The sequence below is a fragment of the Cnephaeus nilssonii genome, assembly GCF_951640355.1.
Source record: "Cnephaeus nilssonii genome assembly, chromosome: 2".
NCBI lineage: Eukaryota > Metazoa > Chordata > Mammalia > Chiroptera > Vespertilionidae > Cnephaeus > Cnephaeus nilssonii.
In genome coordinates, this window is record NC_137073.1 from 87864054 (window position 1) to 87877556 (window position 13503).

The 13503-nt window shown below is 55.0% G+C and overlaps 1 protein-coding gene across 1 annotated transcript; it reads left to right on the forward strand.

Moving 5' to 3' along the window:
* Nucleotides 1-7998: 7998 nt before the first annotated feature.
* On the forward strand, nucleotides 7999-12853 carry IRX1 (iroquois homeobox 1; the record flags this gene model as incomplete). Its single annotated transcript, XM_079759529.1, has 4 exons — nucleotides 7999-8274; nucleotides 11069-12092; nucleotides 12448-12520; nucleotides 12796-12853. 4 exons carry the CDS (start codon nucleotides 7999-8001, stop codon nucleotides 12851-12853), a joined length of 1431 nt encoding a protein of 476 aa, XP_079615655.1.
* Between the last annotated feature and the right edge of the window lie 650 nt (nucleotides 12854-13503).

The following is a 13503-nucleotide window of genomic DNA, read 5'->3' on the forward strand; positions in this document are numbered from 1 at the left end:
GTAGGTCCAATTGGGAGCTGGGATTAGGCTGCTATTAGTCAGCTTGTACCCAACAGAGGGGACCAGAGGCCATGTGGGTTCATTTGGAGGACAGGGAGAGTGCCAGAACATGGAATAGGTGGCCTGGAAGAAACATCTTGGCAGCCTTGAGCAGCATGAGGCATTGGGAGGGCTCTGAAACTGGGGGCTAGGGAAGGGTACTTAGAGGAATAGAGGCTGAGGACGGGGAACTTCCTGACCTCCTTTTTGGTCATGGTGTGTCATGTTCTCAAAGCTGGTAGACAATTGGGGGCCAGGAGCCCTAGGCCTCTCTATGCAGTTTTTCTTGCATGAGGCCAGGAGTGAAGGAGCTAGTGCAGCCAAGAGCCCTGAACTCTGGAGCAGCTCTGTAGACAGCCTTGGGTAACAGTAAAGTTAAAGGTGAGATTTAATAAAAAGCAGCTTAAAGACTCCTGCATCTAGGGATGTGTTAAGTTTCCTCCCTTAGACTCACCCCATACCCAAAATTGTATTTTTCTATAAGGATGGTTCTGGAGAATGCTGGTAGACCCAAAGGGTTTTTAGAACATTTGAGAAACTTTCCCCTGAAGTCTCTGTGGGCAGGTTGTCTGTTGGGCATTTTGGGTGAGTTGATGTCCCTTTAATGAACAGATTTTTGCCTACTGACTAGTGACTTCCAGTGCACACATTGTTAGAAAGCCTGAACACATGAAACTTTCTATCTAGGATGCTGTGTGGGCAACTATTTGCCAATGGATGTTTTTAAAAGGTATTTCTAGTAGGTAGCTTTTATCTTTAATAATATAATTGATTGAAGGCTGATAAGAAGTCATGGGAGATAGAATACTGTTTAGTCTAAATTTCAAATAGTTTTAGAAGAGTCCAACATAAATATGCCATTTAGTATTTTCAGCTTCTTCTATCCCACACATATAATTTCCTTTGAGGGTTTTACTAACAAATCATCCTTGCATTGGCTCAGATCTGAGAAGTGGGTTATCGCTCCTAAGCTATTATCTCATCCTTTATGCTTCTTACTGTCACTTGTTATTTGGAAGACTATGTGAAGTAAATTCCTATATGTTTAAAATATGTATGCATGTAGATCTGGTTCTTTGGAAGAAGGATGCCACTGTAACTGTAATTGAATGTGATTAAGTTTGTGTTATAATTTTAATCACTACTGGTTGTTAGAGCACCAATTTCAAAATGCACAGCTATGATAAAAGTCAGGGTTTCTAAGAAAAACACAAAAATAATTCTTATCAGTGTTGAATTTTTATTTTATCCCATTCCTACTTAGGTGAACACCACATTAATAGTATTTAATATTTATGGGACAATGGTGATCAAGCTCCCAATTAAAGTAAATGATTTGATTAGTGAAATATTAATGAAAATGACAGTAGAATTCAACCAAGTGGATTTGAGGTGTTCTTATCTCCTATTCTCAACTCAGTGAGAGGGTGAAACCCTCTTCCCGCCCCCCCCCCCCCCCCCGCCCCGTCCCATCATCATGCATGTCTCTGCTGAAATTCCATCATGCAGGGGTAGAAGAGTGTCCATCACCTGGGATAGAGGAGGAAATATGAAGCAGTCTGCTTCTGCAGCAACAGGACCACCGAAAATACAGAAATCCTGTTAGATTTCCAGCAGGTCACACTCCCCACTTAAGGAGTCCGGTTATAAACTTTTCATTAGCTGCACCGATTGTTAGGGTTACCCAGACATTCAATTTCAGATCTTCTCAGAAAGGATGGCATGGCTTGGGATTATTTGCTCTTGCTTACTGAAAACAAGAGGAAGTAAAAATTCTTCCACAGTTTAGAAATTAAGGGTTAAGGTCCAAGTCTGGGCCATGGTAGCCTCTATTCCCATAAGTTTGATAACAAGCAATGTCTTTCTGCTGCCAGTGTGGATGCCTCAGGGATCCAGATGAGCTGGGTTAGAGTTTTCCTGAAGGGTGCCCCACTTCAGTGCAAACACTAATCATGAAATAAGTCTTCCAATAGACAGCTGTCATCTTGCACTAGAAAAAATATGCTGCTGAAAGCACAATGAAATAAGTTTAAAAATAAACTAAACTTACATGACAAAAAGTTAGAAGTTATTAATTTCCAAACGAAACATGTGCACATAACAAACATAGTTTTGGGTTGTTTTTTTTTTTAGTTGTACAATAGCAATTACATACTCAAAGAGTTAAAATATAAACCTTAATACATGCCTACACTTAAAAGTCCTGTCCTTATAGCACAATGTTCTTATCAGAGGTCTGCACAGTACTTGGCAAACAAGACATTCTACCTTTTAAACAAATAATTCATTAGGTAATTAAATTCAAGTGAGATTACTTTAATTAAATATACACTGCTGTTGAATCATAATTTCTATGCGGTCTAGTTAAAGATGAACAATCTCTTATTCCTGACCAACCAAAAAAAAAAAAAAAGAGCGCTTTAAAAGAATTCCCTGGTGGCTGGAAGGATAGATTTACATCCCCCCACCCCCCACAGAGGTCATTTCAAGAAGAAATAGATGCCAACACCTCCCTGAGAGGTGGTGGGGGGAGGGGGTCCTCCTGTCTGGAGATTCCAGAAGTTTGAGCTGTATGCTCTGGGTTCCATTGAAAGGACTTTTGGAACCAGGCAGGAAGTCACTCACAAGGGCCCTCCTCGGGTGCTTGGTTATCTGCATGCTTGCTCACAACCCGGCATCCAGGCATCCAGGTGGGAGCCCTGCACATATTCAGCCCATGCCCACGAGGCCCCAAGCTCAAATCGCTGGAGGCCAGCGCTGGCCCAAAGACCACAGGACTTGAACAAAATGAAGTCACTTGTCTCCCATGCAGGTGGCCAGGCTCCCTCCAATGGCATCCGGAGCCACAGCCAGAGCCGTGCTCAGGGGGCGCTGAAGTCCCTGCTGGCTTTGATCTTGGAGTCCCAGCTGCAGAGAGCTGACAGAGAGCCCCGCTTTCATTTGTCAGACACGCGTTTCCTAGTGTTGCGGAGGAGGCAGTACACCTGTACTGCCAGCATTTACAACGCCTTGCTCCGGGATGGCATTGATTTGGGAAGGGTGAAATACAAATGCAAACTAATTAAACACTGCATAATGGAGCCCTACAGGAACACCGTAGAAAAACAAATAAACACGAGTGCAGCTGGTGCAGCGATGGTACCTCTGCCCTGGAGCAACCGTCTGGTGACATCAAATTATAAACCCCGAAAACCCTCACATTGTCGCAGTTGATCATGTTGGAGGCATAATGGAAATGATCTGGTTAATTATGGGGAGGTTTATAAAATATTTACGTGTGCACACGCATGTAATTCACTTCCTCCGACACTCACCGGGGCACTGCAGGCCGGGCCACTGCGTCCATTTCTCTACCTTGCAACGGTGGGAAAGTCCCATGGGTTGGGAAATCTCCAGGTTCCCAGGCACACTTTGTCCGCCCGCTCGCGTGCCTTCCGCCTTCGGGGGAGCCAAACCCCCCTCTATTGAAGCACTGTTCCGAGAGTCGGAACCATCCCTGTCCTTCGCTTCTGGGCCTTTTTCCTTTTGGTGTTTTTCTGGAGCCTCCCACCGGCCCCATTTGACTCTTCCCTCCGGGGCATGCCGGTCTGGAAGAGGGGGTCTCTGCAGTCTTGCAAGCTCAAGGCACTACTCTAGGTTAGGATGCACCGGAGGCGTCTTGGACACGCTCCGCACCCCCGCCCCCCGCCTGGCGTGGCAGGAGAGCACTGTCTGGACACCCAGGGGTTGGCTGAGAGGGCCACCGGATCATTGCATCCAGCCGACCCCCTGGGCACCTGGGTTACGGCTGCATGCTCCTCGCAGGCCATTGTTGACTGTTTTGGCACTCGCCTTGCTGTTGCTGAGCCGGTGGCTTCCTGGGTCCCGCTGGAGAAAGGTGCAAAGTCCTAATGAGTATTTAACAAGAGTCATAAATCAGGGCGCTCACGTTGGGGCGGAGGGCCTGGCGGGGTCCGGAGGCCCGGGCCAGTCAGGGCGCCCGGCCGGCCATCTGCACAGCAAAGAACGGCCACTTGAAAGGCAGGCGAAGGAGGAGGCCACAGCGCTGTCCGCGGCACCCAGAAGGGTCTGCTTTGCCGTTCTCGGTGTTAAAGGCAGGTCCCCGCGGTGGCTCCAGGGAGTGGGCGCCCCGCCTTGAGCTGTCTCCTCTTCTCCAGACTTAGGTCCTTGGAGCTTCAAAACAGTGAATAATTATTTTGTAATGAATAAAATTGTAAATGAGGATGCTGGTTGGTTTGTTTCATTTCATTCTTATGTAAATACACCAAGGGGTTGCGGTGGGAAGGGAGCGGAGACTGTACTGAGAGGCTGGGGACAGAAACGGATGCTCTTTTTCGGAGTTCTGATAGCAACACCCTCCTGTTTAGAAAACTACCCCCCGCCCCAGCCCCATAAGGAGCAACTTTCCACCAGGTTTTGAAACCAATTTAACCATAAACTTGATTCAAATGTGATTTGTTCATCAACTCTCCCTGAGCCCCACCCCCACTTGCCAAGGCCTCCGGGCTTCCTCCCCTCCCCACCACAGCCCCTCCCTCCCTCCTAGCTGAGGTCCGCACACTAGACGGAGCCCTGTGCACCCATGGGTGCCTCCGAGGCTCACGTCCGAGCAGGAGCGCGCCAAGAATCCAGGCTTTCCTGCCAGAAGATCCCGGTCAACTGCTACTGTTGAGCTGAGCTCCGCGGGGCCGCGCCGGCGACGACGGGAGCCACCTGCCAACGGTCCAGGAGTGGAGGTCCTTGAGGAGCACCGAGCTCCCAGACCCGCCGGGACACTGGCCGGGCGGAGCTCCGATAAGATAGCGCAGCGACCCCTAGGTCTCCTCTGCACCGCTGGGCGGCCCTGCCTCTGCCTCAGTGACGGCGGGGTGACGATAGGAGGGAACCGCTCCAGACCCGTGGTTGGGCCGGCGGGAGGGATCCCGTGCCAAGCGGCAACAGTGGCTGAGGGTCTGAGAAGCCGGCCTCTTCCAGTTCCCTCACCCAGAGCCACACGCAGGAGGCCATGGGTTTTTGACAGTGGGATGCAGGAGCCCCACTACTCATCCCCGTCCAGTGCCAGAGGGTGAGCAGGACCCAACTCCTCCCTCCTACTTGCCCCGCAGCACTGAGGCCAGCCGAAGGATGGCCGGACCCGAAAGGGCGGAGCTGGTGAACTGGACCTGCACGAGGAGTATTGGAAGTCAGGCCAAGGTCCCTGGCAGGATCCTCTCCCCTGGCTCAGGCACCCTGGCCTTCCTCAGCCCTACTTAGTCATGTGATGATTAAAATTGAGTAGAGGGCTTACTTGAGGGAGGACACTGTCCCTGGCAAAGCTGAGCCACCAAGTTCTCAATCCTTCTCTGCCCCTCCCCCTCTCCAATCGGATGCTTTGGAGGCAGTTTTCTTATAACTTCCTAGTCCTTTTCATGGAAGTTTTCTGATAACGGGCCAAAGGGAAAGAAGGGAAGAGGTGATCTAAGTCACCAGGGTCTTCTAGGATCCCAGCCCATAGCCCTGGGCAGAGAATGGCCACATTTGTTGCTCTGGCACCTTTCCATGGCTCCCTTGGGGCAAGTCCAGTCCTTTCTAGTTCTAATTTCCTCCATAACTGGCTAATCCTCAGGCTGGTTTCCAGGTTTTTTTTTTTTTTTCCCCCACTCACCTCCCAGGTGTCTCCAGGAACCTACAATCATTTCATGACCTGAATGGAGGTAATACAAGCAGAGCATGGTGGGGTGGCGTGGCTGGGCTGGTGAGGGTCAGGACAAAGCCTCCTCTGCTAGCCCCTCCCCCGCCAGGTTCTGATAGCCACCGGGTGCCAGATGTCAAGGTGGACGTTTGGGGGTAAGGTGGGAAGGAGATGATCAATCCTTGTGGCTGGATCCTGACACTGGTTTACATTCCACCTCATTCTCCTGGTCACACAAGAGGGCTTATCTCCCCCGTGTTTACCTGTTGCCCTGAAATGTGACACTGGAGTTTGCTAAAGGAAACAGAGGTGGAGCTGGCCCTTTGGTTTGTTTTGGATGCTGGGGAGAAGGGGTTGGGGTGCCGGGAGGTGTGCTGGGGAATAGGAGAGAGCTGTGGTTAGGGACTTCCCAGAGCAGGAGTGCCAAGCACCTACCCCCTGCCTCCAGAATCTGTCACAGCAGGAAAGGAGCCCAGGTAGTTGCAGGATATTTCTGGAGAGAGTTGGGGCTCCTGGGGGAAAGATGGGGGCAGCAGCATGAAGAAGAATAAAGCCCAATTCTGAGCAGAGAAATTTCATCCTCAGTACAGAGCTGGTGATGACGTTACTTTTATGGGCAGTGGCTCTGTGTCTGTCCTCAGACCCCAAAATGGAGAAACGGGAGCCATCCCAATGCTGCCAGAGTCCCTGGGCTTCCAGGATCCCAGCAGTTAGTATCCGGGGTATGGGTGGCCTGCAACAGAGCATGCTGGGAACCCAGCCCAGATGTCAGCCTCAATCCCACAGCTCCAAACAGCACAAACGAAGTACAACACCAGAGTCCAGTGAATGAAATTCCTGCAGGTTCCATCGGCGGCTGGGAGCTCTGGCTGCTGCAGGGGAGATGCGGTGCAAAGTGGCCCCAGGAGCCCCGACCGATACCCTGGACAGGCTCCCCATCCGGGCCATGGGAACCAAGCCATCGAGTAAAGCTCGGTGGCTGCCTGCCCAACCTGTCCGAGAATAGAGAGCCCAGGAGGACCTTGCACCCCGCATCTGAGCCCTAGAGCGGCCAGGCCCTTGGCCACGGGGTGCCAACCAGCAGTGCTGGCTCCTGCCTCATAGGCTCTCTCTTTCCTTAGGGCAGAGAGTGGAGAGGAACATCCTGTCCCTGGCCTGGTCACCTAGCCGCCTCGGGGCTGGCGTGCTCCTCTTAAGTTTACTTCCTGCACACCTAGGGGGCAAAGGAGGGGCGCCCAGGCCACTCGGGCTTCTCTCATTACCAGGTTGGGCACCTGGAATGTTTCCCTTGCGCTGCTGTGATGCAGTCTCTGTCAAGAAAAGGTCTCTCGCCCCCAAGAAACCGCTACCATAGACGGCATCTGCTTCCCCCAGCAAGTGGCTTCTCAGCTAGGGTTCTCTTTCGCTAAGTTTCCACAATAGAGAAAGGTTGCAGAGTTTGGCCCCTTCCCGCTTCTTCAAGCACAGCAAGGTCAGTCATTTCCATATGACTTAATACCTAGTGGGGGCCCCTGGGACGCCAGAGCGCATCGGATGGCACGCCACGCCGGGTTAGTGGCACATCGAGGGCATCTGGGTACACTTCTGCCAAAGACGTCCAGGAAAGCAAAGGCAGCTCCAACTTCGGAAGAGAGGCCGCTCCCCGTCGGCTGGCTGGCTGTCACCGCGCCCGGGCCAGCCCCTTCCGTGGAAAAGCAGGAGCCGAGATGTTTTTATGAAACAGCAGACACACCTCGGCTGCGAAACAGCAAACCCCAGTGTCCGACAACTGTAAACCGGTGTCGACAGGTTGTCAGACAGCCGCGGGGGCCGGTCGGGAAAGAGCCCGCGGCCACCAGGCCCGCACCCGCTGCCCCGCCGCTCGCGCGCCCAAGGCAGGCGGAGGTGGCCCGGCCGGCGCGGGGCACCACGTGCTCGCCGGGAGGGGCGGGAGAGGCCGGCTCAGGCAGGCGGGAGGCTGGGAGGGGGCGGGAGGGGAGCCGGGGGCGGGGCTAGCGCTCAAGGGGATGCCAATCAAAGCATCAACTTCAAATTGTGTCTGAAAGCCCCGCCGCCGAGCGGAGGGCGGCCGCCACAGTCGGCGCGGGATCGCGGAACCGGGCGCAGCCGGGAGCCGGGCGCCACCGAGCATCGGGCCGAGGAGCAGCCACCGGCCCCCGCCTCCGGGCCGGTCAGAGCGCGCCCGGCCCGCCGCCCGCTCCCCCCCGCCGCGCCTCCCCCCAGCCCCCTGCCTCCCTCCCCCGCCCCTTTAATACTTGCCCGCTGCCGCCGACGACGACTCCGCGGACATGTCCTTCCCGCAGCTGGGCTATCCGCAATACCTGAGCGCCGCAGGGCCTGGCGCCTATGGCGGAGAGCGCCCGGGCGTTTTGGCCGCGGCCGCGGCGGCAGCCGCCGCCGCCTCGTCGGGCCGGCCGGGTGCGGGGGACCTGGGCGCGGGCGCCGGTGCAGCAGCGGTCACCTCGGTGCTGGGCATGTACGCGGCGGCCGGACCTTATGCGGGAGCGCCCAACTACAGCGCCTTTCTGCCCTACGCCGCGGACCTCAGCCTCTTCTCGCAGATGGTGAGTGCGCCCGGCAGCTGCGCGCCCTTCTCACCCGGGCGGCCTCTCCCCTCCGGCCCCGGCCCCCGGGGCAGGGAGGCTTTTGGCGGCGGGGCGCGCGGGAGGGAGGCAGAGCGGCGGGCGGGAGGAACTGGCCGGGGCGGGAAGCGCGAGCGGCCCTGCCCGTGGGTTCGAGGCAGCGGGGTCCTGGGCACGCGAAGGGGCCGGCGGGCAATGCCCCGCCATCTCGGGAGGGCAGACGGGAGGCCCGGCCACGAAGGGGGTCTCGGTGGTAGTCAGGAGGCCGCAGGAGCAGGCCCCGGGCGCGCGGCCCACGCTGGAGGTCAGGGCCCAGCTCGCCAGTTGCCCCGGCCCGGGGTGGAGGCGGCCAGGCAGGCGGCGAGGCTCTGGCGGCTCAGCCCGCTTTCCCAGGAGTCCCCTCCGACCCGGCTTTGGGCTGGGCGGGGGAGATGTGGTTTCCCCTTCTTTGGCAGAGCTCACACAGTTGTAACCGACTTTAAAGTCTGCTCGATGCTGTCAAAATCAACGTAACAATGGCGATCGGACGGGCGGGCCGTGGGGCCCAAGGGGTCTCTTAATGGTGTGTGCGCAAAATTGAGATTTAGGAAAAAAAATAAGTTGAAATATTTTTTGGCGTCTAAAATAGTGTTTGCTTTGACTTTTGTAAGTTGCCAAAGTTTTCATTTCATTTGCACCAAAAGAAAAACACTTTTTCCCTTGGTTACATAATGGAGGATTAAAGAAAACAGTGTCCCTGGGCTTAAAATAAACGGTGTTCTCTTAGTCTTCGGCTCCAGTGGGTGTCAGATGTGGGGGCGGGGGCTCTGCAGAGCAAGGGCCGGTTTATTGATCCGCTGGATCCGTTTTCCTTGGTCCGATGCAAGGTCGGGCTGAAACTTGGGCTGCCCGTGATCTGCATGCCCGGCGCGGGGGCCAGGGAAGCAGCCCCCTCTTGAGCTGCTGCGGGCGGGATGAGGCAGCTCTTTAGGCACCCCCACCACAACGTCTCCCCACTCGCTGAAGAAGAGCGGAAATAAATACCCACCAACCACCCGCGAGCAAAGTTGCAGTGGGTTTTCCTGTAACTTTTTCTTGTAGTTTTGGAAAGAAAGCCTATTTTTCTCTGAAAGCGGCCCCAGCTGCCTTTCAGGTCGCTGGCTATCGAAAGAGATCAGCTCTCATTTTGTTCTGGCAGCCGGGACACTGAGCAAGCGATGAGAGATTTACAAGGTATCCTTTCAAAAAAGAATTCCCAGCAGAGAAGAGGCCGCAACGTCTTCTTTACAATCACACGCAAAAGCATTAGAAATGTGCAAAGTACATTTTGTAAAGATGAGGCAAAAACGAAATCTGGCCAAGGAAACCTTTTCTCTGTGGCATAAACCACCGAACTAACTGCTCAAAGAAATCTTCTGCTCTGTACAACTTTCTCAGTCTGGAACCCTCTTCTGCGAATAGCAACTGGCTGATTGTATGTGGAGGATTATAATTTTTTACAGAAATTTTGAATGCCGATGTGTGTTATTTAGGACCCCCTTGTGTTGGTGGGGGAGGACGCGAGCTCTATGTTGAGAACCTGCTTGTCTTGTAGTGCCATGGGGAAGGCAGAGGCTTGTTTTTTTTGCTAAGGGGGTACTGCCGAGAAATTCCCCCTCAAGAAGTGTGTTCCTTTGTGGTCTCTTGTGGGTTCTTGGAAAGGAAGCGTAAACCCAAACTCAGATGCTAGGCCAGGCTGTCAGGACTAGAGCTTTGGAAGTCGAAAGATAAAATTGTGAGTGGAATATCTGTCTGGGCAATTTATGGTAATAATGAGGCCTAATGAGGTTGTTAGAAAGATAAAATGTTATTTACCAAAAAACCTGATGGGATAATTTGACTAGCTGTGTTTTACTACTGATGATAAAAAGAATATTGATTGCAAATAAATCAGGGCCTCTAAATGCCTTCACACAGTTTGTGCTGCTCGCTGCAGATCAAAGTCAAACTTCAGAGACAAAGTAGGAGAAAGAGGCCCAGGAAACCGGTTCCTCGCTCTCAGCTGGCACTGTGGCCCTTGCGTTAATATTTTACCGATAAGCCCTTCTTTTGTGTTTGGAAAAAAAAATGGTGTTTTTGTTATTGTTGTTCGTGATGGCCAGGATTAAAATTTTAAATTACTTGTCACCACTATAGACCTTTAATTGTGGGCGAGCCATTATATGCAGATTAACATGGAAGCCAAAAGGAGCTGTGCTTTCATTTTAAATTGCTAGGTGATTTGAGCCCCGAGAAAATCCAATCGGTTTATTTTGTTTGACCCCCTCAGGGATGGAGGGTGGGGGCGTTGGCTGTTGCTTCTTCAGGTTTGGAGAATCTGTTTTATAGGACTTGTTAAAAGGTTTTCCCCTCCAGCCAGTGTGAGGTAAATTTGGAAATCCGACTTCTGGTGTTGTTGTGGGGGTGGGGGCTGGGGGCAGAGAATGGTCTGGAGAAATTGAAAGGGGCCAGGGGCTGCTCCACCGACTGTGGCCTTCCAAAGAGGCAAGGATTCTAGAACTTTCCTTGGGTGACAGAATAACTCTCCATTATCTATGGAAGGGCAGTTCCTGGAGGCAACTCTGGTCTAAACCCCCCACCCCACCCCTCTCCATCTCGGGGGGGGGGGGGGGCGGGGGTTGAATTGGGGCCTTTTGCTCCGGAGCGGATAGGACCAGCTGCCCCTGACTTTCCCTTGAGTTCTGGGAACTCATCTTTCTCTTTCTCTCTTTCTCCACCCCTACTCTCTCTCCTCCCTCGCTCGGCCGCGTGGCCACAGGGCTCACAGTATGAACTCAAGGACAACCCCGGGGTGCACCCTGCCACCTTTGCTGCCCACACGGCTCCGGCCTATTATCCCTACGGCCAGTTCCAGTACGGGGATCCCGGGCGGCCCAAGAACGCCACGCGCGAGAGCACCAGCACGCTCAAGGCCTGGCTCAACGAGCATCGCAAGAACCCCTACCCCACCAAGGGCGAGAAGATCATGCTGGCCATCATCACCAAGATGACCCTCACGCAGGTCTCCACCTGGTTCGCCAACGCCCGCCGGCGCCTCAAGAAAGAGAACAAGGTGACGTGGGGCGCACGCAGCAAGGACCAGGAGGACGGCGCCCTTTTCGGAAGTGACACGGAGGGCGACCCCGAGAAGGCCGAGGACGATGAGGAGATCGATCTGGAAAGCATCGACATCGACAAGATCGACGAGCACGATGGTGACCAGAGCAATGAGGACGATGAGGACAAGGCCGAGGCCCCTCGAGCGCCCACAGTGCCCACCGCCCTCGCTCGGGACCAGGGATCGCCGCTGGCAGCCGCGGACGCGCTCAAGACCCAAGGCTCGCCCCTGGGCCTGGCCAAGGAGGTCCCGGAGCCCGGCAGCACTCGCTTGCTGAGTCCGGGCGCGGCGGCAGGCAGCCTACAGGGCGCGCCTCACAGCAAACCCAAGATCTGGTCCCTGGCCGAGACAGCCACCAGCCCCGACGGCGCGCCCAAGGCCTCGCCGCCGCCCTCCGGCCATCCCAGCGCGCACGCCCCCCCTGCGGGCGCGCCGCTGCAGCACCCCGCCTTCCTGCCCAGCCACGGACTGTACACCTGCCACATCGGCAAATTCTCCAACTGGACCAACGGGGCCTTCCTGGCGCAGGGCTCACTGCTCAACATGCGCTCCTTCCTGGGTGTCAGCACGCCCCACGCTGCACCCCACGGCCCGCACCTGCCCGCGCCGCCGCCGCCCGTCGCCGTAGCCTCGGGGATGCTCCACGGAGACAAGGCCTCCGCCCGCAGCAGCCCTGCGCTCCCAGGTATGGCCCTGGGAGCGATTTTCCAGTCATGGGCCAGGAATCCTGAGCCTGGGCTGATCGTGGGGATGGGGAGGCACCGGCCCGGGAGGGAGAGGCAGTGGCCACAGAGCCCGGCTGAGCAGTAACCTTCATTTGAATTCGGGGAGCCTGGCCAGGGCCCTCGGGCACTCCCGAGAGAGCTGTGCGCTGCCACCACAGGCCTGCAGGGAGGAGAAGGGGGATGTTTCTCTTGGGGTCAGACCCTGCCCCAGTGGCGGAAGGGAATGAGTTGGGGAGGAGGCCTGCGCACTTCTGCCCCCACCCTCACCCCCTCTTGTCTCCCGGCCCTAATTATGCCTCTCCCTCTCCCTCGCAGAGAGAGACATTGTCCCCAGGCCGGACTCGCCGCCACAGCAGTTAAAGTCGCCCTTCCAGCCGGTGCGCGACAAGTGAGTGCCCTTTGCTTTACCACTGGTTCGGGGAGGGAGCAGGGCTGGTTGGCGGTGGGGCGCACAGTCAGTGTTGAAGGGACCTTGCCCACCAGCCTAGGTGGCCGGGCCAGCTGGGTTCACCTGGGTTTCTCCCGAGCCGGGAGCCCCGAGGGTCAGGCGATCCGTTGCCCTGCCCCCCGGGCGCTTGGCTGGCTGACCCGGCGATGCGGGGTCCCAGCGTCCATCCTCTGACAGTGCCTTTGCCTTTTTGTTTTGCTGTGTTTTCCCTGCAGCTCGCTGGCCCCACAGGAGGGAACGCCTCGGATCCTAGCAGCCCTCCCGTCCGCCTGATTCAGGGTCTTCTTTTAGTTTTGCGGGGGGAGGGGGGAGGAGTTTGGGAGGGTGGGGATGAGGGAGGAATTAAGACAAATATTTCAGACTGGTGTAAAGAACAAACATGGCAACGGCGTCAACGACTCCCGTCCATCGCTTTCTGCAGAAAGGGGTTCGTCCCCGCCGAGCTCGCTGGAGTCCAGACAGCTGGCCTCCGCCTGCGACGGGGCTCTGGTGGCTGTCACCAGGCTCTGGTTGATTATCGGTTGGGTAAATGCCCCCACGTGCTTGTGTCTTTTTTTTTTTTTCTTTCTTTCTGTATATAGAGTGATTTCAGATTGTAAATAGCGCGTCAGCGAACTTGTCTAAATCATATATTTTTGTCTAATAAACTAAATGAAACGAAGCCACTGCTCCTGCTGCTGTTTGTGGCTGTGGGTACCCGAGTCCCAGAATTCTCGCCAGGCCCAAGTGCCCGAGGAGGCGTGGGGAGGAGAGGCCCCTCAGAGAGCTCCCACCCAGAAGGTGGGTGTTTCTCAGTCTTGGTTGTTGAATTTGTGATATTGTCATTAGGGCAGTTTCTTGTTGGCAGTTTGATTCTTAACAACTCTTACACATATATTTGGGACACCCCTTTCTCAGGACGGAAATGAATTCGATTTTAGTCC